The 24,580-nt window shown below is 41.2% G+C and overlaps 1 protein-coding gene across 1 annotated transcript in view; it reads right to left on the reverse strand.

Annotated features, from left to right (window-relative positions):
• The window catches only part of SORCS3 (sortilin related VPS10 domain containing receptor 3), a 419,522-nt gene that overhangs the window by 28,238 nt on the left and 366,704 nt on the right, over positions 1 to 24,580 (reverse strand). The window contains exons 15-21 of the mRNA XM_081863378.1: positions 23,389 to 23,506; positions 22,371 to 22,504; positions 19,980 to 20,093; positions 17,793 to 17,964; positions 12,134 to 12,320; positions 6,107 to 6,240; positions 1,236 to 1,359 (exon numbers count right to left, since the gene is read on the reverse strand). Coding sequence (XP_081719504.1) covers positions 1,236 to 1,359; positions 6,107 to 6,240; positions 12,134 to 12,320; positions 17,793 to 17,964; positions 19,980 to 20,093; positions 22,371 to 22,504; positions 23,389 to 23,506 — 983 coding nt within the window. The remainder of the gene's footprint in view (positions 1 to 1,235; positions 1,360 to 6,106; positions 6,241 to 12,133; positions 12,321 to 17,792; positions 17,965 to 19,979; positions 20,094 to 22,370; positions 22,505 to 23,388; positions 23,507 to 24,580) is intronic.

Consider the following 24,580-nt stretch of genomic DNA (forward strand, 5'->3'; position numbering starts at 1 on the left):
CCTGATCTACTGTCACAATGAAGCTTTAGAAGCAAGGTCTTGATGCCATTAGCTTAGATGTCATAAGAGAGCCTGGGTAATTGAAACCAGGGATGATGAATGCTTGTGGAGGGGGCAGGGGAGGTAATAGGAGGCCTCAGAAATTTTATGTCAAAGTCCTCAAGCAGTAGATGGACAGAATACACTTGTCAATTGTGTATGTAGTAAAAGAAAGTCCCCACCCTGCACTCAGCTCTCACCTGTGGCTCCTAGAAGCTGTTAGCATGGGACAGTGGCCACACCCTGGGAAATAGCTTTGAATGGCCAACTAAACAACGTGAGGGTAGCTGATGGGTCTCGAACGCTTGGTGAGTTAGGGACAGGCTCTGATGGATTGAGTGGATAAGACCAATAGTGGGTCCAACAGTCAAGAAGGTGGTTACTGCATGTGCTGTAGAGGGGAATGAGGAGCAAATGGGGTTTGTCAACCTGGGAAGGTCGCCCATCTAGGAGAAGGAAGACCTCAACTGCCTTGTGGATATACGTACCCATTCATGGGAAATGCTGAGAAAAAAAAAATCATACCTCCTGCCTTCCAGGACATGTTCAGGAGAAGAAAAGGATAAGGAGTAAGCCCTACACAAATCAAGAGTGTAGTCCCTAAGATGGTCTTGCACACCTCCTTCTATCAACTCCTGCAGCCAAGCTGGTGCCAAATGTATTGTGAGGCTGAGAGTGGGGTCTTATTGTCAGGGTAGTCCAGAACCTCCATGCACACTGCCCAGGTTTGTGTCCTGGATAGGTCACTTCAGTGCTGCTATTGCAGCAAAAACAATGTGGGAGGCAGCAGTTAGGAGTTAGTCTCTGCAACCACAGTAGATGCTGTGATGCCACAGCAGGTGCTGTGATTCTCCATTGGTTTGGCTTCACCCCCAGAGGTGCACTCCATTATCTCTCAAGAATGCCAACAACAAAAGGCAGTAACTCCTGCAGGTTTTTAGGCATCGTGTTTATCCTTCATTCTAGGCTCCTTTAAGACCTAAGTATCAAAGGATATAAGGAGGATTGTTATGTCTTAAAGGAACCTAGAATGAAGCCTACAGCAGTTATCTTTGACTGCATGCAGAATCCCAAGTGTTTTCTGTCCACTGTTAAACTCTGTAGTGGGGTTGGTGAAGTGGGGGACAGAATTGGAAGAGGAGCCAGAAACAGTTGTTGGGGGGGTGTATCTCTTGAATTAGTCTGTGTCTGCTTACCATGTACAGCAATGTTCTTGGTGTCCTGGATGAGAACACTGCCAGCTGAGACCTGCACTGTGATGGTATTCCTTCCTTCCGTAGTAAAAGTGTAAGAGATGCTGCTGTCCAAGGTGATGAATGGCTGTAAAAGTCATATGCATTCATAGTTAATTTAGTATTCTATTCCATGAATCACAGGGGTCACACAAACAAAAATATGGATTTGAATGCATCAGTTTAGTTTGTATATATGAGTGGGGAAAGAGTCACCAACTAGCTCCTAGGAATGTGTGGCTCCTCTAAAGTGGGGCAAATTTGTAACACTCCTGAGAAGAATCCTCCAGGGGCTTCTCCCAGGGAATGACTTCTTGTAGGCATGAGGGCTGCTTAGCCCAATCAAGAAGGGGCAGGGGCTAGACTTATAAGCTTTCTTTCTTTCTTTCTTTCTTTCTTTCTTTCTTTCTTTCTTTCTTTCTTTCTTTCCTTCCTATTCCAGTGTTTTACCTCCCTTTACATGCACACCTTGGTGAATGCTAGACAGTGAGGCCATAGTGTGCCTGTCAGGTTCACATGCCCAAGGTTGATGTAGTCAAGAGAATTTCATTTGGGTCCTTTGCTCCAATTACCATGGGTTGTGGCTGTAAACATGCCCAGGAGATGGGAGTGTGGAGATCCAGTCCCTCCTAATACCATACATTTTGCATATTGAGTCCTCTTTATGGGTGTGATGGCATGAGTCAGTCATTCAACAAAACAAATCTAGCTTGGGTGCTGACTTTTAGCAGGAATCAAGTACCCCAGTAAACTGTTATCCCCTCTCTTCTGCATCTCAAATAAAGCCCTATCCATGGTTAAAGGAAACCTATCAATAATACAGCTGTTGTTAACCTGCATACAGTCGTATGTTGATGGTCCTTCTATGTCTGCTTGGAGCATGCTATTGGACTGGTAGCTACCTATGCCAGGGGAGAAATTCAGGGTGTCTGTGATGAAAAGAGGTGAACAGATGCCATTGCTTCCTGCAAGAATGAGATTTCCAAATACATATTTTGAAGAGTGAGACTGCTGCTCATTGCCACCTACTCTCATTTTCCCACTCCAATCTGATGTTCCTGTTCTCTATGTGTATGACTGCTGCTGGCAACAGGGTACAGAACCAGGGCCGGGGTACAGGCCTGGAGTATTGCCATGGTGTCTCATCTACAAGGCCTGGTCCTGTTTTGGAATAAAATAGTTTGCCATTATCTGTTTACCATCTGAACTTTGATTGTGTTTAAAGCCATGCACCTTTTTAGCCTGTGATTATTTGGAGGTTATTGTGCCCCTCCCAAGTTTCTCTCACTCTCTTATCCCTGCAAGTCTTGGCATAATTTTTTTGAGATGAGGTCATTCTTTTATGCTCAAATTCTACATAAATTCTACATAAACCCTTTGCAGGGTTACAACCCACTCTGGGGACTTTAGCAGTGCTTTCCAAGTCAAGAAATATATAAGAAGCCAGTTTTGTTTTAAAAATTGCCTCCCTTTTATGGTGTATGTCCTATTAGATCATGGCTGATTTCACCCCCATCACAGAGTTTTAACATTCAGGTAGCTCCTTAGATTTAATTCATGCACTGAGGTCTGGGAACTAACTCTAAATTAAATCAAGGAGTTTAAGGTTCATTTGCTCAAAACCTATTAGACAGCCAGACACATTTATTAAACTGGACCTGTGTTAATCCAAGCAAATTGGCCTTTAGGTATATTGCTAAAGCAGTGGACCAGCAATTCACTACAATAGCTCTATCTAGAAAAAGAAATTAAGGCTCGTCTAGGGGCGTACCTTTCCCTTTTTAGGATGTGTATAAAATGGAGCTGTATATTGCAGTGGTACCTTTAAAGCAGGAGGCTACAGTGAAGCAATGAGGCTACAAATAGCCTAAATTGCCATCTCTGTCTACATCACTCCTCCCATGGGTTAAAGGCATCAGAATCTGGCTATTCTACAAAAATCAAAGTCAGTTTATACTGCACAGTGTCTTCAGTTAACGTCCTAACTGGCAGTGCAATGAAGTATTTGCCTGATTCCTGCCATCACACTGCCAATTTGCTGTTTTAATGTGATAAATCTGTTCAGGAAAAATTACTTCTCATGCAGTGAAAAATCAATCTGGCTGTGCCACATGGCAAGTTGTAATGCAAAATCAAGAATGCTGTGTGGCCACAACTGGTTTTCAGACATGTGGAGTGGTTATCGTATTTACAGCAGAACTTGAACAGAATCAATTTTATCCCAAGCTTGAGTCTGAGATTCCCCCCAACCAAGCTCTCACCTATCTGTGGTACCAATCTCATTCTATCACTGTACTCAGCAATATGGCAGTTCCACTGTGGAATGCCAGGTTGGTTCATAATAAAATCATGCTGATCCATCATGCTGACTGTCAATGAGCAGGCTGACCTGGTGTGTACTACCAAGACCTGGGTAGGGGAAATGGGTGGGTCAGTTCTGACTAAACTCTGCCCACCAGGGTACACGGTGCAATATTAGCCCAGACTGGAGGGGCAGGAAGGAGGTGCTGCTGTAGTCTATAGGAATTTTACTTCCTACCACTGGAAAATCCCTCTGTCTTGGAGAGGGAATGGAGGGTCTGCATCTGGTGTTGGGCCAGAGGTGCAGCCTAGGGATGCTATCGGCGCATTGCCCACCCTGCCGCTCATCATAAGTGCTTTTTTCCAGCACCAACAGCAACATCAACCACCCCAACAGATTAATGCCTACTATAAAAGCAGCAGCAGTACCCACCAACCATTATCCGTGAATTACAGGTCATGCTTTTGTTTGGATCAGTCTGAATATTAAAACTGCAAAAGACTCGCCTGGTGACTTAAATAATAGGATTATTATGGGGCTACATCAGCAAAGTCCTGCAATCAAGCTCTCCAAAGAGCAATGCTGGGGAACTGGGAAACGTTGCACATCATGTTGAGAAAGTATTTTGCTTTTGTTTAAACAAGAACATTGCAGAATGTGTGTCATGCTGTTGTTTTTAACCCATCAAATTTGAAAAGCTTTAGTGTAGATTTTTAGACTTTGTGGCTACAGATCAGTACTCCTGTGAAGAGTTCTAGGATTGCTCCCAAGCCTTGTGGGCTTGTGGTGCTCAAGGAAACAATCCCTAGAGTTCTTTGTTCCCGCAGAGTGCATCAATAGAGGTCAGAGAGTAATAACAACTCAGAACAGTGGAACCCCCCAGAGAGAATAAAGGCAGAAGGGCCCTGGAAGAACAGCAGTTTTGTAGCTGTTTTTAGCTCCCTTCCTTGTGAATCAGTGGAAAATATCAGTAAATCCTCAGACTATCAGAATGGCAGCTTAGCATTGCTTAGTATTCTGTTCCGGCCTTCCCATGATTATTGCCATTTTGCAAAGCCAAATACTATTACCAGCTTTAAGCTGCCCCTTATTTTGGTGCCATTTTGCATCTGCAGCTTAAAGAGCTTTAAGTTTGTGAGTGCACCCAGGAATCAGAGGCATAAGCATAGATAAGATTTAAATTGCAGGTACAAAAATGCAACTACAATTACTCTCATTTGCAAATTCCAAGTGTAGATATCTCAGTATGTGAGATAAACTACAATGTTTTGTTCTTTAAAAAGGGGGGGGGGACCACCACTATTTTAGGTTCCAAATAGTTTCCAACCTAGCAAGTCAAAGTCAAATAGATGTCTTCTCTGACTAAATGCCTGCTAATGGCACTATGTGATGATGCTTCCTGGGGAGGTATGTGCCAAGCACACTCACAGCTAAAATGACTGGGGACCTTTCCTATGTCCCACTCTTGCCCTAGGATACAACATGATCTGATTCTGGCAAGTGGGGTTTAGATCCCCTAGGTGCATACTAGGGCACAAACGAGTTTCACACTGGACAATGGGTCAAGTTTGCAGGGCTCCATTCCTGCCCCACATGAATTCAGAATACATCTTATATTGCAGTGAAATGAGAAGTAGCAAATAAGCTCTATTGAAGGAAAGCTCATTCACCAATACTGATCTTCTCATTTAGGAACTGCTGATACATTTGTGAGGAGCTGCTGAATATAGTTTGAAACCCACAGTCTTTCAAGTGAGACATGAAATCCCAGTTTGTGGCTAAGCAATTGTACCAAGAAAATATTTTATCTTCCAGTTAAACATCTAAATTAAGCAATCACTAGAACATTCCCCCCACAAATATTTATACAGAGTGCTTAGTATCAGAATAATTTTTATCGGTGTGGCTCTATGGAATAGGTGACTGATTGTGACTGAGCATTCAACAGCACTTTCGCTGTTCAGTTTCTCTGAAATGTCCCCAAAGGCACAAACAGCATGGACAGCCTAAGAGAGTGCTGCTTACAATCTTAGCTTGAATTCACAGATGCAAAAAATTCCCCATTGGATTTAAAACACTGTGTGAGATTCTAAAATTACAAGTGTGTTCTGACATTCATATTGGAAATGATGCTTATTTGATCACCAGTGGTTTTTAAATGCTGAGCAGAAAGCCCACCATTATCCAGTAGATATAGTGGTGTATAATTTTGAATTCTAGTAACAACAATAGCTTCTGCACACAATGTTCCAATAATAACCAACTGCATATTGTCAGAACTCATGCAAACAACAAGGGGTGGTACAAAAACAGAGAGAAAGAGAGAGATCAAGAGAGGGGCAGTGGCAAAGTTTAGAAAACAAAGAAGCTTTTTTTCAACAGCAAGGAAAAATTACCTTGCTTTTACCGCGGCTTCAAATAAGGTGGAGCTCCACATATAAAATCAAAACATCACATAATTCAAATATGAATCCTTTCAAAGAAAATAAACAAGGTTTTATTTTTATTTTTTCATTTTTAAAAAGGCTCAAACCTTTGTGTTGTTGCCGAACCACCAGAAGTATGTGAGGGTACCCGACTGATTGGGCCAAACCACAGCTGTGATATTTACTTCCTTATTCCTGATGGCCACAAAGGGGACCCTCAAATCGACACGCTCTACTGGACCTGTGGAAAGGAAACACAGTGAGATGCATTAGAAATTCCTTCTGTACAATTCTAATTTGTGCAAAGTGTGAAAATTTTAAAGCGGCTAAATGCAAAAATGCCTTTTAAAAAACTTAATACACTTGTAGCAACCAAAGGTTGGTGTATAACAGTATATACAATTCCGCCTGTTGTACTGACAATGAAATGTGCAATGACTCCAATTCTTTTCTTCTTTTTAAAATTTAACTTGTCCCTGGCTTTGCTAACCAGTCATAATAGGGTTAAAGCTCACCATAATATCCGAGTCAGCTATGGAAAGTACTTAACCTTGCCTTCACTGATAGCAGTGATGTTCTACAAGTATGATCTGTGATGGCAATTTCACATGTGCATTCTGGGCAGAGTGATAATTGCAGGCAGTAAACATGGGGTAATTATTCACTGGGAGAAATTCAATGCTGCGCTCGTCTCATTGTCACTTCAGTGCAAGAGTCTCTGTTTACAGATGAAACAATCTCCCTCTCCTCCCCTTACTTGTTGTTTTGGGGTTTCTCCTGACTTTCTTGAGCAGGTCTGGGGGAGGCATGGAGGACATGAGAGGAGGAGGGCTGGGAAAGCTCCACTGCGCTAGCAGGAGCCCTTGTGATGGCTTCCACTAGCGTTTTGCGTTAGTTGAATCCCACCCGCTGAAATGAATGAACATTAGGTCCATTAATTTCAATAGGTCTACTGGGAGTACAGCTTAGTTGAATACTGCCCATAGTTGCTTGTGAATAACCCTTCAGTCTGTTGTATTTCCTTACATTTTCAGTCGGCTGTATTTCCTTACATTTTCAGTCGGCTGTATTTCCTTACATTTTCAGTCGGCTGTATTTCCTTACATTTTAAAACCGTATGCCATCTTTCTAAGTTATTGTACTAAAGCTAGTTTACAAACTACAGAACTGTCAAAATACACAACATAAACCACATGGTCATCTTAAATAAATCCAAATATAGCTAAAACTTAATTAGCAAAATTCAAGAATCCAGTGTGCAATGTATCCTCTAGCAACTATCCATTAGTAGTTTGGTTCCAGGATCCTTATGGTTCGTTTAACTTACTTGTCAAAAGGTAAAATCTATGGGTAGAATCTGTTTCTATATTCTACTTGGGTGCAGAAATAAAAGTTTAAATATATGCACATGCCCTATGAACTGTGAAGGATACATGCATGTAAGATTCAGGGATGTTTCTTTGAAATCCTTGGAATTAGGGTCCCATTCCATTTCCCAGTTACTGCATCTGAGACATATTTGAAAGGGATACACACTGAATATTGTACATGATTACTTTTCAGAATAGGCATGGAACATAAGAATTTGTGCTCATATTTTCCTTCTTACAAAGTACCTGAAATATTCTGGGAAATATTCTAGAGAAAAGAGTGCTTTTTTATACAAAACCAAGCCCAAGCACATATGAAGTCGCAGATGTTATGAAAACAGAAACTAGACTGGTAGGTGAAATGGTTTGATTTAAAGTTAACCAAGTTACTACAATGCCCTCAGAGCAAAACAGCAGACTGATAGTTAAGCTTTCATTTCAAGAAATTAGGCATTTAGGTTGTCACCAAGAGTGGACAAAAAAAAAGTTACAAACAGATGGGAAAATCTGAAGTTTCAAACTGAAACTTTAGTTTTTCTCTCCATCTGGTTTCCCCCCATTGTTTTCGTTAGCAAACGTGTATGGAACTGAATGATAATTTGTCATTGTTCTGCAGTGGGCATGCTCAAAATAACTGATCATTTCTTGAGCCTGCTCAGATATTACAGTCAGGTAAACTGCTCTAATTACAAGCAGGTGGGAGATCTCACCGTTAATCAACTTATTCTCTAGGCCAGTTCTAATATATTGTTTTGCATCCATAAGATGACTTTCTGAAAGATTCTTCAGTGCATACACATTAAAACCCATACATCACAATGCAGACACCAATCTGAAAAAAAACATTTATCTACACATGCACGCATGGACACAATAAGAGCCTGAATGAACCAATGGAAATGCATATGCAGGGGATGTTTCCAAGTCCTTAAAAAGTTTGTGGACAGGCCCATTACACAGATTTGCATAACATTTGCATCTGCTCATTTATAAGTTAGCAGATTTAGGCCAATTTTCATAGGGAAAGCTGTCCTGTAAGCAAATTTACCATTTTAAAAGTGATTTTTTTAAAAACAGGGGAAAGAAAGTTTTGGAATCGATTGCAAAAGATCTAGGACTCAGGCCCACTAGGCCACCCCCTTAACACTCCTGCTGGTGAACGCTCAAGGTCCAATATGTTCTGTCAGTATGAGTTTAAGAGAGTTTGCATAAAATATTTTTCTTCCATGGATATTTAACACAAGAGAGGCTTAATTATGCGTATCTGACACTGTAATCATGAACCTTATTCTTTGCACAGTCTCCGTGGGATCTCATGATAATTAGTCCTGGCTGGGAAAGGTAACCATGAAACATAATAAGATACTTCTATATACGGTCCTAGTGGAAAGGGCTTGATCTTTTGCACACATTCCACGTGAGTGCATGCAAAATGTTTGTGCAATGCAAAGCACCCACTAGCATAACCAAGATTTGAAGGGCACAAAACCTGATATGAATGGCATCATTTCTCTGCCAGGGATACTGGGACTTTAAATAATACCTTCATTCTAGCAGGGAAATTGAACTTGTAAATACCTATCCCACTTCATCACTACCCCAATAAGTAGTAGTAGTAGTAGTTATTTATTAAATTTCTAGACCACATGTCATTTGAAGACCAGAGAGTGGTTGACAATATAGAAACACCAAAATATATTCCATAATAGGAAACAAAAACAATACCCTTTAACCCCACCCTCCACCCCTGTTTGAAAGGCCATGGATTGTTTAGATAGCCAAAGGCCTGGGGGAAGAGGAATGTTTTTGCCTGCCTAAAGATATGTAACGAAGGCACCAGGTGAGCTTCCCTGGGGAGCATTTCACATGCAGGGAGCCACCACAGAAAAGGCCCATTCTCATGTTGCCACCCTCCAGATTTCATGAGGAGGTGGCACATGAAGAAGAGCCTCACTCTTGAGCATCAATTTCTCCATGCAACCTAATTCAATCATCCTTAGCAGGAATATTAGACTTGTGCAGTTGAAGCACAGCTCAGTCTTATGATTCTCAGTTGGTTACGATGAATAGGCAGAGGTGGTAGAAATCTTACATTTCTTGCTGACAGTATTGAAGAAGGAACCATAAAGACTATAAGGTACTTTAAGACATGCAGATGAAGGGTGATGTTTGAGCAATTCATTAATACATTTGGTTTCCATAATCTTTACAGCAGATTTGACTACAACCCACATATTTCCCAACCATTGGTCATGCTGACTGGAGGTGATGTGAACAGAGATCCATTTAACTCAGTATGATCTACCCAGGGCAGCCAATGTAATGGCTTCCAGAAGTTGTTGGATTACAGCTTCCATCATACTTGACAAATGGCCACGAGTCCAACAAGATATGGACTTTAAATGTTCAGTGCAAATGAAGCCTTTCTCTCTAAAACTAATTGGAGAATTCTGTATAAGAAGAGCAAAAAACTCAGTTTCACAATCTTCCTTTGTGACATTATCACCAAAAAAATATATCAGAACTTGATCCCAACTGTTTCTTGTAAAAGGCTGACATCATTGTTCCCTGTAACTTTTTGCCTGCCAACCTTCAGTGCAGAGAATCTGCCAGACTTCTTTTTAATGTCCTACTCCTCTGATCCTTCCTTCTACCCTCAATCAGTAGGAAATCATAGTACTGTAGCATCTTTCGTTGCTGGCATGCTTCAGGTGAAGTGCAAATGAACAGCTGAATCAATCATATTTCAAATACATGGTTTGCACTCTGAAACGTCAAACTCTGAAATGTGAGTTCCCTATGGTTACAACACATGATACTTGCACCCAAAAAGGAGGGTCTCCCAATCTTTTAGGTCCCAGGAACACATTTAGAAATATAAGCAACTACTGTGGGTGTCACAAAATATTCATTTCACAAAGAAACACTGGTAATGCCCAGAATCCTCCCACCAAAACTCCTAGAGACCACTAAAAAATAAAACACAGACCAAAAAGCAGGCAACGTCTTCCCCTCACAAACAACCAAAACAAATTCCAATAGAAAATTGGGAGGAGTGGGGTTCCTGGTAGATGCCAAGGGAGCCTTCTGAGGGTGCCTGTGGTGTTCGCCTCCTAGGTGGATCATAAGGAGAGGGTTAAATGAGTGTGAAGTGATTGGCCAGTGGGGAACCAAGGGGAGGAGTTCTAGTTAGAGTTGGAGCTGTAGGAAAGTCAGTTGGGAGTTGGAGAAGGAAGAGGGAGGTTAAGTTTGTGGTTTGGTCAAGTTGTGTTGTGTTGTGAGAGAGTGAGAGAAACTGTTAGGTGGAGTTAGATAGATAGTTGGGATAATCAGTTTGAAGTTGTTAGGAATGTATAGGACAGTAAAGAAACTAATATTAAGAAACTGACAAGAAAAATTAACTGAAACCATAAACTTGTTAAGGCTTATGAAATAAACCTGCTTATTTGATTTAATGTTAACAACTGTCTGGACTCTGTGTGCACCCGAGAGAAATGGGTTGGTGGCAGCGAGGAGGCAATCGCAGTGGTGGCACAGGGATCAATAGACCGTCAAACATCCGTGGACCCTGTGTGATTGCCACAGTGCCACACTAGGAGCCTTAGCAAAAAAAGAACTAGGAATCCAAAAACGTAAGAAGAAAATATTTTAGGAAATACCTTTTCATAGAATAAGTAGCAATTCAAATTTATCAAGGAAAAGAAATGCAGATGGGCAATATCCAACATCACACAACTGGATTTTCCCTTACACCTTCTTCCACCTGCAACCCCCCCCCCCATTCCACTCCAGAGAGGCACATGTGTGTTCTATTGGTGGAAAGACACTGCTGGATTTCACTCTATGTTTTCAAACCTATGTAAGAATATTATATAAGTCCATGCAATTGTTTTATTTACAGCTCAATTTATGGCTGTTGCTTTGTACCATACATTTATAATTTGTCTATTTGTTTTTAGTGTATTTGAACAAAGCTGTATAAATTCTCACCAGTTTTAGCCACTCCAAAAAACTCTAAATGGCTAGCACTGAGTTTAATTAGCTACAAGTTCAGAGCAATGTGGTCTGTTAAATACAATTTATAATAGGTTTTTTACAAAACAGGCAAGGGTAGAATTGAGCATGGGGTCAAGCTGATAGGACTCCTTAGGTGAGCATTGGTGAATCATTGCCTTGTGCCCAGAAATCAGTGTGAAAAGTTAGTCCTGATCAAGTGAAGTCCCAGTGATTTCAGTGGGGATAAGTTCAACTCTGACTGGATCCACCCTGTTGGCCCTTGTTCACCATATGTAAAATAAGAACATTCAAGCTGAAATCCTATGCTCATTTACCTCCCTATGGGACTTACTAGTGTACAGGATTGTACTTCAAGAAGATATATTACAGGGACTTCCGGAGGCGGCGCGAAACAGCGATGGCGGTCCTCTTCACTCTCTGAAGAGGGGCTCCGCAGAAAAGGGTCGCTCGCTGCGGCATAGCGGCGACCCGTTAGGAAAAACCACGGGCAGAGGGAGCCCGTGGCCGTGGGACTCGGCGGGCGCCAGGAAACCCCCCCAGAAGTGTCGAAGGTTTATTACAAGATATATTACAAGGTTGTTGTACAAAATGAATGAGATAAGAATGGTAAAGCATGTCAAACAGTAAAAAGAACAAGTAACTGTAATATAGAAAACTGGAATTAAGGATGGAGTCTTCCAAAACAATGAACTATGCATGCAATCTATGGAGGGGCTTTTTCAAAGCTCACTAGAGGTAACTACTTACAGATCACATGCAGGAAGAGTGCTGCCAGATCAGAACCCAGGTTGTTTTCTGCATAGGCTGTCACTTGGAAGATCCCAGTGCTCTTATAAATGTGTCGGATACCATCCTCTATAGGGCTGAAATTAGCATAGGACACAGCAGTACCATCTCCAAAATCTAGTTGGATATTTGTCCTCTGGAGATCACCCTGGAGAAGGAAACACAGTGGTTTAGCAATGTGGCTGATAAGGGTGATTTATGTTATACACTGCACTGCCACTAAGGAGAACCTTATTAGCATAAACATGGCCCAAAAGCTTTGAACTTTTCCTGCAATGCAATAAGTGAACACCTGATATTTGCTGCAGGATATATTTGGTAATAAAAAATGAGAAAAGAAAAGAAAGGCAGGGTAGATTTTCTAAATGTTAAAGTTTGCACCATATAGTTTAGGGTTGGTTGATTTATATTTTCCCTGAAAGGAAGTTGGTGGGGCAGCAACTAATGTCTAGGTGTAGTATAGGAGATCTAGCATAGATTGCACAACTTCAGTTACAGGTGAGCGATGACATTCAAGCACAACCTGCTCCCTGTTGTGTTAATTTTCTTCTTCAGGGGATCATAACCCACTCCTGCAGTCTGAAAGGATTCTGTTCTGTTTGTGGAGGAACAGAATCTGAGCAAAACAACACACCTCAGAAAGAAACAAAGAACCACTTGGATATGCTCAAGAAGTTTCAGAGAGTAGAATGAAATTATTTTGCATCTCCAAGCATCAGGAGTCGTTTCAATATCTTTAGCCCACAAGTGGTTTAGCCCACATGACACTCACATTTTACTAAATAGGAATGTAAAGAAAAGCAATTCTGCTACCTGGTCTACTCCAGAAACACAGTGAAGCTGGTTTTTGAGAGTTGAGAATAAAAATCAGATCTCCCAGCAACCACTTGGGTCCCCTTTAAAAGCCTTAACTGACTCTTTGAATACAGTGGATTTAAGGATTTCTGGCACTGTAGCACCAGCCATAGTTCAGTGGCAGAGCATCTGCCTTGCATGCAAAATAATCCCCATCTTCTTCAAGTATGATTGGGAGAGAACTCCTGACTGAAACCCAAAAGAGCTACTGCCAGTCAACACAGACAGTTTTGAACTGGCTGGACAGTGGTCTGATAAAGGCAGCTTCTGAACCAACCGGTACATTTTATAAACAATAGTTAGCCTCAAAATTGAGTAGCACAGATAGACTATTGGTTTAGTTGTTAAAGGACCAGGATCTCTGGGTTTAGTAGCTAACAATGTCTTTTTTAAAAAAAGTTAACTGCTCTTTTAGAACTGCGTTTGCAAGTCTTGAAAAGAGATAGCTGCTTCGGGACAGCTTGTTCCCCACCATGAATCGCCAAAGAAGGAAAGTGATCTGCTGGCAGACTGTTATATATTGCAAAACAAGAGGCCTTGACTGTGGTTCAGAAATGTGTGCACGCTATAACCATAAGCTATTAGAGTTATCTGTTGGATGAAGAGATTCCTGGCAAAGCCAATGCAAGAACTTCCTTCTTTTGCCTGAGAGATTTTTGGCACTGAGAAAGTATAGCTCTAAGCTGCGTTAATCAGTGCTGCCATAGCTTAAAGCCTGATAATTGTGCATTTCCTTATAATCATATCTGGCCTTGATTAACCAGTTTTCTTCCAGAGGTCAATCTATTTCTTTCAGCATACCACATAGTATGAGACAAGGAGAGGATATTTCATTACTACTGTCCTTTAAACAGAGTTAAGATAGGATTTTTAAGCAAACAAAACAAAAATGATATGAAATTATATGCACCTCTTGGTTCATAAGAGGTGCATATAATTTCATATCATTTTTCTTATCAAACCATTTCAGCTTGCTAATGTTGCAGCCACAATTCCCAACCCATGCCCTCATTGTGTATTTGTAGTTTTCAAGAGAAAAGGAACAGTGCTCTCGTATCTAAAGAGAAGCAGATCCCTTTTCCAGCCTTTTACTAGCCTGCTCCGCATTGCAGCGATCCGCTAATCCCATTCCTTTCAACTATGTTTCCTGTATATAAAATTGTGAAAGGTGTATCAACCGCCACACATGCAATGTCAGCTTTCCCTTAGTTTATGAATATAAATTAAGGTGGAAATGAAGTGGAGGCATTTCAAATGGATAACAATCACTGCTCGCTGGATATATTTGAGAGGTACTTTTTATAGTGCTAGTCCTGTAAAATGATCAAATGGAAATGTGATAATGGTGCGTCTTAAAGCTCACATGTCTGCAAATTGGGTGTGCTTGACAATTGATGAATGGTGGTGAGAAAGTAAGTTACTTATAAGGCATCTCAGAAATCCAGGTGTATGCCATCCTCAGGTGATGGGGTCAACACAGTAAGAGCTTGTTAGAATATTTGACCAACTGGTTGCATACTTCACCCATTCCCACCCTGATAGCCAGTCTTTACCCTTTCTCTGCAAAAAAACAAAAACCCTGACTACATCTTCTGGATGTGGGACAACTTTGTTATTTCAGCATTCTCACTTGAATTACCCACAACAAGATGCCTTTCTCTGGATAATTTGAGGATATGTCTATATAAGTGATATTTTCAAAGATCCATGGGGGCAAGGGTCCAATTTCATTCAGATTTTAATGAGAAACTGCCTAATTCACAGCTACATGAACTGAAACACAGCTGTTTTTCTAAATTTGCACTTTGCTGAATTTTAGGATGCAGTTCTTCAAGTAACATGGAGAAAAATGCATTATGGTAGGGAACATTGTTTACAATAGTGTGTATATTAATTAAAACTGCATATAAAATATGTATAGTACTAGGAAAAATTGGACTAAACTGCTGACAAATTTTCATGACGATTGCTGTGAAAATATGGAGAAATGAATTTATGTCTGGAAAAATGAGAAACAGAGAGAGCTGAAATTGGCAGATTTGTTCATCCCTATTTGGGGATATAAATTATTATACCTAAATAAACATTCCTGAATATAGACTTCTTAGTCTATTAGTATATGTGATTATGCACCTGGTATTGCTAGCATAAGGATTTGCATCTGCTGCTGTTATTGTTAGCTGCATCTGCTATCACTGGCATTGTCAATGGCACCTGTCATTAACATGATATGAGATGAATTCATGAAAACATCAAAATGTGCACTTAGGCAGGGTTGGAAGAGTACTGTGGCCACCAGGGACGCGGACTTATAAAAAATATTGGGGGGGCCCGGGAAAGCTCATGAATAATAAATAAGCTCATGAATATGCAAATAAAGTGGCGCCGCCTCCTCGTGAGCGAATAGGGGAGAGCGTGCTGCGCCTATTAATCAGCTCCAAAGGAAATTGGGTGGAGCTTTTGCTCGGGAGGGAGGGCAGGAGGCATGCAGCCCGCCCCTCCCTGTGCATTTTGGGCTGGGGGAGGGGCGGCGATGGCGCTCTGCTGGAGGGGCGCCGGAGATTATTGGGGGGGCGGAGCCCCCCCAAACGAATTTTTGAGGGGGCTCGGGCCCCCTCAAGCCCCATGGAGTCGGCGCCTATGGTGGCCACAAAGAGCAGCTTTATTCCTGGGGCAAATAGCAGCTTTGGAGATGGACAGCAATGTTCGCTGGGTCTGTAACATGGAAGGGTATGTGACTTCCTGCATGCACAGTCCCAATCCTGATTCTTTCCCCACCCAACAGGATGCTATAAAACAGATAAGCAAGTGAAAGCAACACATTGAGCATAATGTGCAGATAGCCTATAAAGTTGAAACTGCTAGTAGATAAAGCCAGTTGGACAGGCTCAAAATCAATATAAAATCACTATGTTCAGAAGAGTTTTGTTGCATGCCAACCTCTAATAATCAATTGTGTTTGCTCTTATAAAACACTTTAAAAAGCCTATTCCAAAACAGCAGCAAACAGACAAACCAAAAAACAAGACACTACAATATGCTCAAAATGTTTTGTGTGTACTGTTCTTTATGTGCTCAGGCTCTCTAATGAGCTTGGTACAACAAGAAAGGGAAGAATCATGATCTCCAAGCCGAAAGGCACTTAGGGATGCTGTTGAAATTCCCATCATCCCTGACCACTGGTTCTGGTGTTACTCTATCTCAGAAATAACAACTTAGAAATACACTCAGTCACAGAGCAATTCTCTGACATTGGCAGGTCTCAATGTAATAGAAAAACACCATGTGGGGTATGCAGATACTCTTCCCCTGAGAAATTTCACTAGGAGTATCAGAACTCTTTTTTCCCCTTCCCTTCAAATTCTTCAGATGTTTTACCCAAGCATGAACCTCTAAAATCACCTTGAAATATTGCTTTAGGCAAAAATTAGTGACAACAGTTGAGTCTGTTTTATCAGTCTTGTCCACCGCCTGAATAGCTTCTTCACCAGCCCCAGTCCCAAAAGGACACTGGGTGCTGGTGAAATACAGATAATACCCAAAGCACACCTTGTGTTAACAACCTGCTTCCATGTTTTCTATGAATCCTGGGTAGGCATCACACAATGATCTCTCCCCGCCTTTGGCATCCATTGGAGTTTTGCCTCTGTACTGTGTCCAAGCAAAACCCTCTAAATTCATACTGAAATTTCACTTTAGGGAAAAGTTGGTGGCTACTCTTAATTCTATGTATGCTGCATTTGGAAAGAAGGCCAGGCTACATATGGGCTGAACATATTTAGTAAGGAAATAATAATAATAATAATAAACCATTAGAGTTTGGGTGAATTTCAAATAAAAAGAAGCTAAACGTGTAATTGGGTAGAATATTGCTAGGTGGCTTCAGAGAAACAGTCTGCAATCCTAGAATCCTAAAGTTTCAGATCTCCTATTTACCTGGAAGTAAGCTATATAGATCTCAATCAGATTTACTTCTAAGTAGACCTGTACAGGACTGCAGTTAAGCTGCTGTTAAAAGGCAGAACTAGAATCTTCAAGACACACGGAACTCCAGAACAAAATCAATGATCTTAAAAATAAATAAAACATAGCAATTTGATAGGCTTAAATCAGTGGTTTCAAAGGAAGTGAGGCTCCCAGTATAAGCCAATACAGAGGTCAATGGAGTCCTAACCCCTTTGCTATTAGCTCTCATTCTGATGTCTGACTGGTCCAGAAAGAAGAGGGCACTTGCCCTTTTTCAACCAGAAAATAAAAGAGAATGAATACCCTGCTGTGCTGTGAAACCTGGGATGGTGAAGCAGGATGCCTTGAAAGCTTCTTGGCTCCCTTTTTCCTTTATTTTGTTTGCTTGCCCTATGGCTAGAGACAAGGAGGCTACCAATTATCCTTGTGAAGTTCAAATGGTGGCATCTTTGAGCTTCATTTTAACACCACTCACTTTGTGGTGTTCATGAAGGCAAAGTCTGAGATTCTCTCTAGCTTATATTATATAGTTAACATTTTTGTCTTGAACAGCATTGCAATACAACCCCCACAAAAAGGTTTACAGGGTCATCAGTTATAAAATCCAGACTGTTTCTAGGAAGTAACAAAATGAAAATGCTGTTAATGATTACTAAAAGTCTTATAATTTTAACTCAGACTTTCATCCACCACCACCTTCAGTGATGTTTAAAATTCATCATGCATGAAGAAGAGGATAAAGGTTGGGAGCAGCAAAAGGGGAAGGAATCCTATATTATCATCAACCTAGCAGTGGTACCTCTTCCATGAGGATTCTGAAGGTTGTGTTGAACCCTTGTTCTGCAACCAACTTGCCATTGGATGTGAGGATATGCAGACCTCGGGGAGCTTTGCCCGGGCACTGTCCAGGCTTGGCAGCATACTTTTCCCGCAGTCCATCTGTGCAGTTATTCGAAACAATCCTCCGATACCTGTGAAATATGATAATGTGAGTTGGGTTGAGTTGTTTATTTAAATGTCATATTTCACAAGAAAAAAAACCCAACGTTTGATAGCATATGTATTGTGCTCGCTAACAGGAAACGTAAAGAAATTGAAAGTTTTTATCAACTGCAGCATTCGCTATCCATTATATTTCAGCTTTTTGTTGATAGCGCCAAGACAGATCTATGTCATGCTAAACTGTAGAAATGCACACAGGCAAAATATAGGTTGGGAAAGATTATTAGTCTCCCTTTCACTGGTTTTCTATTTCTTTCAATGTACCTTACTCCCTTGTTAAGAAACCATTTAGACACAAATTTAGATTTTTTTTCCAGCTCAAGGGACGCATATTTCTCTGGACAACCTTCTGTGGCTACATATCAGTAGTGGGCACAACCAGAGGAAAAGGTGAGTGGAACAAGGAATATATATTATACTGAGATACAGTAGGCTAGTATCTACACACACACACACACACACACGCGTACACACAAACACCACTCTCTGCCCTCCATTCAAGCAAGAAAGAGGCTTTATCACAGTTTGGCAATACAGCCAGACAAAAGCACTCAAAGAGAATGTGAAGCAAGGTCAGTGAGGGGTGGAGCCAGGAGAGAGAGGGTGTGCTATGGGGAGGGGTGTGTGGCCTGGGAGGAGTCATCCCTGACAATTGCCCCTGCTAGCTATGGATGATGGGAGCTGTAGTCCAACAACAGCTGGGGACCCATGTTTGAGAAGCACTTGGCTAGATAGATTGGTCTGGAGCATCATATTTCCCCAACTCTGATTTAACACATGCCATTGACTTTGCATCCGTGTACTTCAAAAGAAGAGATATGCATGCAGTTACACTCTTTGATTTGATTTTGGTTATCTGGAATCCCACTTGAATAGGACTATTTGTCCAACAAGAAAAGGAGACAAAGGTTCAGCGACTTCCAGGGCAGCCTTGTCAAATTCTGATATTCTTTTGTGGAAGAGTAGATTACCATTATTGATGAGCCAGCTGAGATTTCCCATTCCTCTCTCCCCCCCCCCAAATAAAATTGCTTTGTTGTCACTTCAGCAACTCCAACATTATTCCCCTTGGGGCATTCTGTTCAAAATTAGAAGGAACTGCTATGCTGCCTGTTGAAGTGGAAGCAAAGTGTTGTTGTTCCTATTCTGGCAAAAAAAGTCAAAACTCTTGTCAATAATGGTAAGCTAAATCCCCAGAAAAGTATTAGAATTTGCTGAGTCCTTGAAGGTTATTCAAGTCTTTGGGGTGGAGAGAAGCTTTCACCTCACCCCTGAAACCAACAAATAAGCCTGGGCTGAATACTTTGGCCCAGTGTTAATCCAGAAGAACCAATTGTCCTCAGGTTATTATGCTACTTCAAACTGAGCTGGAATTAGCAAAACATGAACATTTAATATAAGGTCTCATACAGCTCTGAGTCTCTTTCTTTAAAAGTTAAAGTAAGCTTTGAACAGAACCTATGCACACTCAGCTCGTATGCACAAACAGACTCTATTCAAGCCTACCTCTCAGATGTATGGGGTTTAGGAATGGGGATAAGTAAGCACTATTCTGCTTCAACCTCAGTGGCTTAATTCCATATGTATTAAAATGAACAGGTTCCACAAAAAGACTTTTGCTATGTTGGGTTTAATTTTGACACCAAAGTAGACAACTTTGGGCCTCCTGGGGAATCTCTTCCTAGACATTTTTTACGTGAATGGCTTTCTGAAGAATAAGCTGGTGGTGTAAAAAAGCAAGGCTGCAAACATCAGCCAGCAGCTTGCCCTGGAAATGAACCAGACATGGCAAAGCAGGTACCTCAACACAGGTAGCCAACATGTACGACCCCCAGCTGTTGTTGGATGCCAACGTCCATCAGATTCAGATAGACAACATGGCCAGTGGTTGCGGATGATGGGAATTGCGGTCCAAAACATATGGAGGGCACCACATTGGCCAGCCCTGTCCTACAAGGTGGTGACAGGCTGTGGGCCTACTTACCCAGTGCTGTTCAGGTAGCTCTGTCCAAGGCTGCATTCTTTCAGTTGGGAAGATGGGCTGAACCAGAATGCTGGGATACATTGATTATTACTGTGTCTTTCGTACCCATAGTCACTAAGGAAATAAACCAAAAAGACACTTATGATGGTTTGCCATGAATAAGTACAGTTTTTTTATCACATTTTTATATCACCCTTCTTCCAAAGAGCTCAGGGTTGCATACATAGGATTGTTTTACCACAATAACCCAATGAGGTACATAATGCTGAGAGAGATTGACTTTCCAAGGGCACATACGGAGGTTCATGGACCAGTAGAGATTTATACCCAGCTCTCCCTGGCCAAATCCAAAACTATACTTTAAATCACACAGAGGGGAGAGAAAGTGAATGGCAGTTCTACATGTCAAATGTGCAAGGAAAGGGAAGAATTTAAGATTACAAAAGAAAGGGTGGAGGTTGCTTCAACTTTGGAAAACCTCTCATCCACTATTATTAGCATATCTGCATCTCCTGCACTTTCCCACCAGCCTCAAATTCTGTTTCTGGAAAAGCAAAGAGAGAATTTTGGGTTAGCAGCTGTGCCACCAAACCACCTCAGAGAAAGTCCAGGAGGCCATCATCAATAGTTCTCTAGAATTTCCAGTGGAGGTCCTACCCAGCTGTAGATCAGAACTGGGGAACCTTTGACCCTCTGGGTGTTACTGGACTACAACACCCTTCATCCATGATCACTGGTCATGCTGGCAGAGAATTAGCTGTTGCCATCTTCATATACAAGGATGGTTCACACTAAAGTTCCCCCCCCCATACAACTACACAGAAAGGATACTGTGTGAAATGACCGTAGATATTGCTTTAGTGAATGAAAAAACAGGTCCATGAAGCTCAGCAACAGAGATATATTATCCAATTACACAAGGATGAAGTCATGGCAGTATTTCATGATAGCCATCCCATTGGGGAAAATGTCATTCTGAAGGCAGGCAGAAATAACAGGGGTCCTGGAGTACCTCATGCAGCATTCAGACATTATGTCATAAGAGTGGATTTGACATAACTGACTATTGTTTATGAGCTTCTCAAGCCTCCAGAGAATTCAGAAAGGTGCATAAATGGGCAGAGTGCAGTAGCCCATAATTACCCTGGTTGGATCCCATTATTCTTTGAAGGCAAGCATTTCCAAATTACTTAAAGCGGATCAGAGATTCCCTAATGTTTTTCTGTCTCAAAAATAAAGTTAATCATTCTCAGCGGGCCAGCTGTGTGTATGTGTGTGTGAGTATGTATCTATATATCTATAGATATAGATATATCCTCATGGTGACTCTGTAATTAAAAATGTTTGGGAGGAGCAATTCATTGCCTGAAAGAAAGAACTGCATTAATATTAAATAATATTAAAGACAACATTGCTCTATGCCCTCAAGGCCTCAGACTCGTTCATTAACTTCTGGTAAATGTATATTAAAAACACACAAGCTGCCCACCTTCCCACTGCTTGAAATTCCCCCAGGGTTTGCATGCTAGAAAAATCACCACGTCCAACTGCTGCTCTGTTTTGCTTGGGGGCGGGGATCTTGACAAGGGTAAATAAAAAACTAATGGAAGGAAACTTCAAGCAAGAATGCTAATAATACTACATGGTTCGGTTTTTTCTACAAAGAGGGGAAAAGGTCTAGATTATTTTCTGTTGTTATATGATTACATGTACATTTCCCTGTTGATATTTTTGGCTGTAGCATTCTGTGACATTTTGGGCAGCCTAACAAAGTCAGCCCTAATATGGATTATGGATTTGTTTTTCTTATGGCCCAACATGGCTACCATTACTTTTTATGTGACATAAGAATACCAAATTTAGTTCTTTGACAGCAGAATCCTAAAGAGGAAGAGGAGGTTCTTATACCACTTGAAGAGGGGACTCAATTCTGTGAGAAAACATTCCTTCCAGATCCTAAGGACCTAATTTGGCTTCTATGGACTTTTATCGTTTTTTGCAGCAAGCCAGTAACTGGTTCTTGTTTCGTTTTTGCATTTTTGTTTTTGGTGGGGGGGGTTTTAGGGCAAGGCATGCAGAATTCTGAAATATCTTAATTTCAAAATTCTTAAGACTGTCTTCCTTTGCATTAGCAGCTTGGAAATAGGTGCTCGATTCAAGAGAGGATCCAATATAGTCAAAGCTTGATTGCACCAGAATGGCCAAATTCCAAGCCCTTTAAAATAAATTCCTCCCCTATCCCTAGGGCTATTATGCTAATATGGTGAACAAAAATTAATGTTGCATTAATTTTGATGAAAAGGTGATGAAAGGTTCATCACCTTTGGAACATAACACACAAGTAACAGTAAGAGTTGCAAGAAAAGCACAGTAAAAGAAAACATGGTTTACCATTCGAAGTCCCATTCCGCACATATGCAAGGTTCTGAGACAACTGTTCTTGAATAATCTCTAGTCAGTGCACACCAGGCCCCTGCTTTACGTTTCTTATAGATCTTCCTCTCTCCCATAACACAAGGTTCACCCTTTGAAGAAAAACAATGGAGAGTTAAGTTAGAGACAACGGAGAGTTGAGTTAGAGCTCTACATATCTCCCTGGTGTGGTTACCGGTAATTTGTAGAGGAGACACCAGTTCCCAATCTTTCTTGAAAGCCTGTGGAATGAGTCACCATATTGCATTTGGTCCTACAATCTCCAAATTCTGAAAGCAAATGAAATCTAGAATACTGTCTAAATTGTGTACTTGCAGCCTGCTAACTTAATAGCAATTTCTAAAATTATACAGGAAAAATAATAAGAGGAGGTGTATTTTCTCTGCATATTCTCAGATGTACATTTCCCTCCAGGCATTCTGCAGAACCTTGGTTAATCCCTGGTAACAGATTTGATAGTCTGATATGGATTTCTGAAACAGCTTCCTGGACAGCTGCTCACTTCCTTATTTTAACAGCAATCCTTCACTCAGATTAATTCTTATCCCTCTGCCATAATTACAATCAAGTTCCTCAGATACCACACCATTTAACCAAGTCATAACAGTCATACTGTGGTTCATCATAATTAGTGATGGTCATTTGTACAAAGGGAGAATTGTTCACTTCCTAGTTATTTCTGATTTGTGTGTCCACGGCACCTTCTCCAAGCTTTCATGCAGATGCTATTGACTCTCTGTCACTCCTGCCTCTGCTTTCCTGAACAATATCATGACTTGAAAATTCTCCCTTTGGCAGCTAGTTGCTGGTTGGTTTCTTCCCTAACTTTGTCGGTCAAGTTCTTCCTATTCAGTCCTCCCCACTATCCATCTTTCAGATGCACTGAATCAAATGTCTTGGATTCCATTTGTGCCAGTGTTCGAGTATTTCTTTTGAAAGATGCACGAGGAAAGCTCTGTTGGTATAGTAGTAGTACCTGGTTGTGCAGATGCCACGTCTGAAAGTCATCCTTGTTGCACCTTCGGCTAAAGAAAGATTTGTAATCTACTTTCACTAGCTGCCATTCAGAGCGGAGATTAATATGGCCAAAGATCCTGTAGGTTGATAGTGGGGAAAAGCAGAGAGAGAGAGAGAGAGGAGGGGGGGGGGCCATTAGAAAATATTCCTTCTACACAACATTCCTATGAACCATCTAAAAAGTGGAAACAAGAATCAGAATTCCAGAGGGAAACATCCTGGTTCTTATCATCTCTCCACTAGAAAAAAAGAGATGAGTGAGACTTTCCCAGTGGAGGTGAGACCATTGTTATTCAATCCAATCCCAAGCATGATTATATTAATCCAAAGCTATTACATTGACTGCCCTCTCTAGAAAAGGAGATGAGATGAAATCCATAGGTAACTTAAACACAGAGCCTTCCCTGGTGATTGAAGATTTGGCTAAGGCAGCCACCAGGAACTGTGATGTTGTTGAGTTCCATCTGAGACTCTCATGTCAGCTCTTATTTTCTTATTTATTCTATTTCTTTTTTATAAAAAAAAACTTACTTTAAAATCTCCAGCTACATAGTATATTTGGTATATTTCTAAGGGACAGTTTGATCATATGCAATTCCCTGTCTTATAACTGGCCCAATTAATCTCACACTGCTTCCCATCATTTTAACAGGGCAGAAATGGGCAACCCACTCAGTGTGGCTTTTGATAGCACTGGCCTCTCCCGCACCTTCCATTGGTGATTTTGTATAGTCCTGCTAGAGTTGAGTCACCAACACGAAGGCATGAGAATTCATGTAAACAGTCAAGATGCAGATGTCAGCTCAGAGGATCAACCATAGAGTGTGACTGCTAGAGCAGCATTAGCATCCTTTTGCAGTATGCTTTAGACTGTTGTGAAATTTGGCCTCAGAGCTCATGGGTGTGATTTCCTCTTGTTCTCATTCTGCTCTGAGCCAAGCACAGCACGGCAGAAGCATCCAACAGAGAGGAAAGCTGGGGTTTGTGTGTGGAGATAATATTGCTGCTGCGCTGAAATGAAGAGAGGGAGATAAAAACAAATCAGCATTGCATTGAGATGGAGGGGGACAACAGAGTGAAAAGGGGTTCTGAGCAAAGAACGTGACACAGGAGTGCTTAGATAGATGGAGTGGAAGCAATGGGCAGATAAA

The sequence above is a fragment of the Podarcis erhardii genome, assembly GCF_964252035.2.
Source record: "Podarcis erhardii genome assembly, chromosome: 5".
NCBI classification, from domain to species: Eukaryota; Metazoa; Chordata; class Lepidosauria; order Squamata; family Lacertidae; genus Podarcis; species Podarcis erhardii.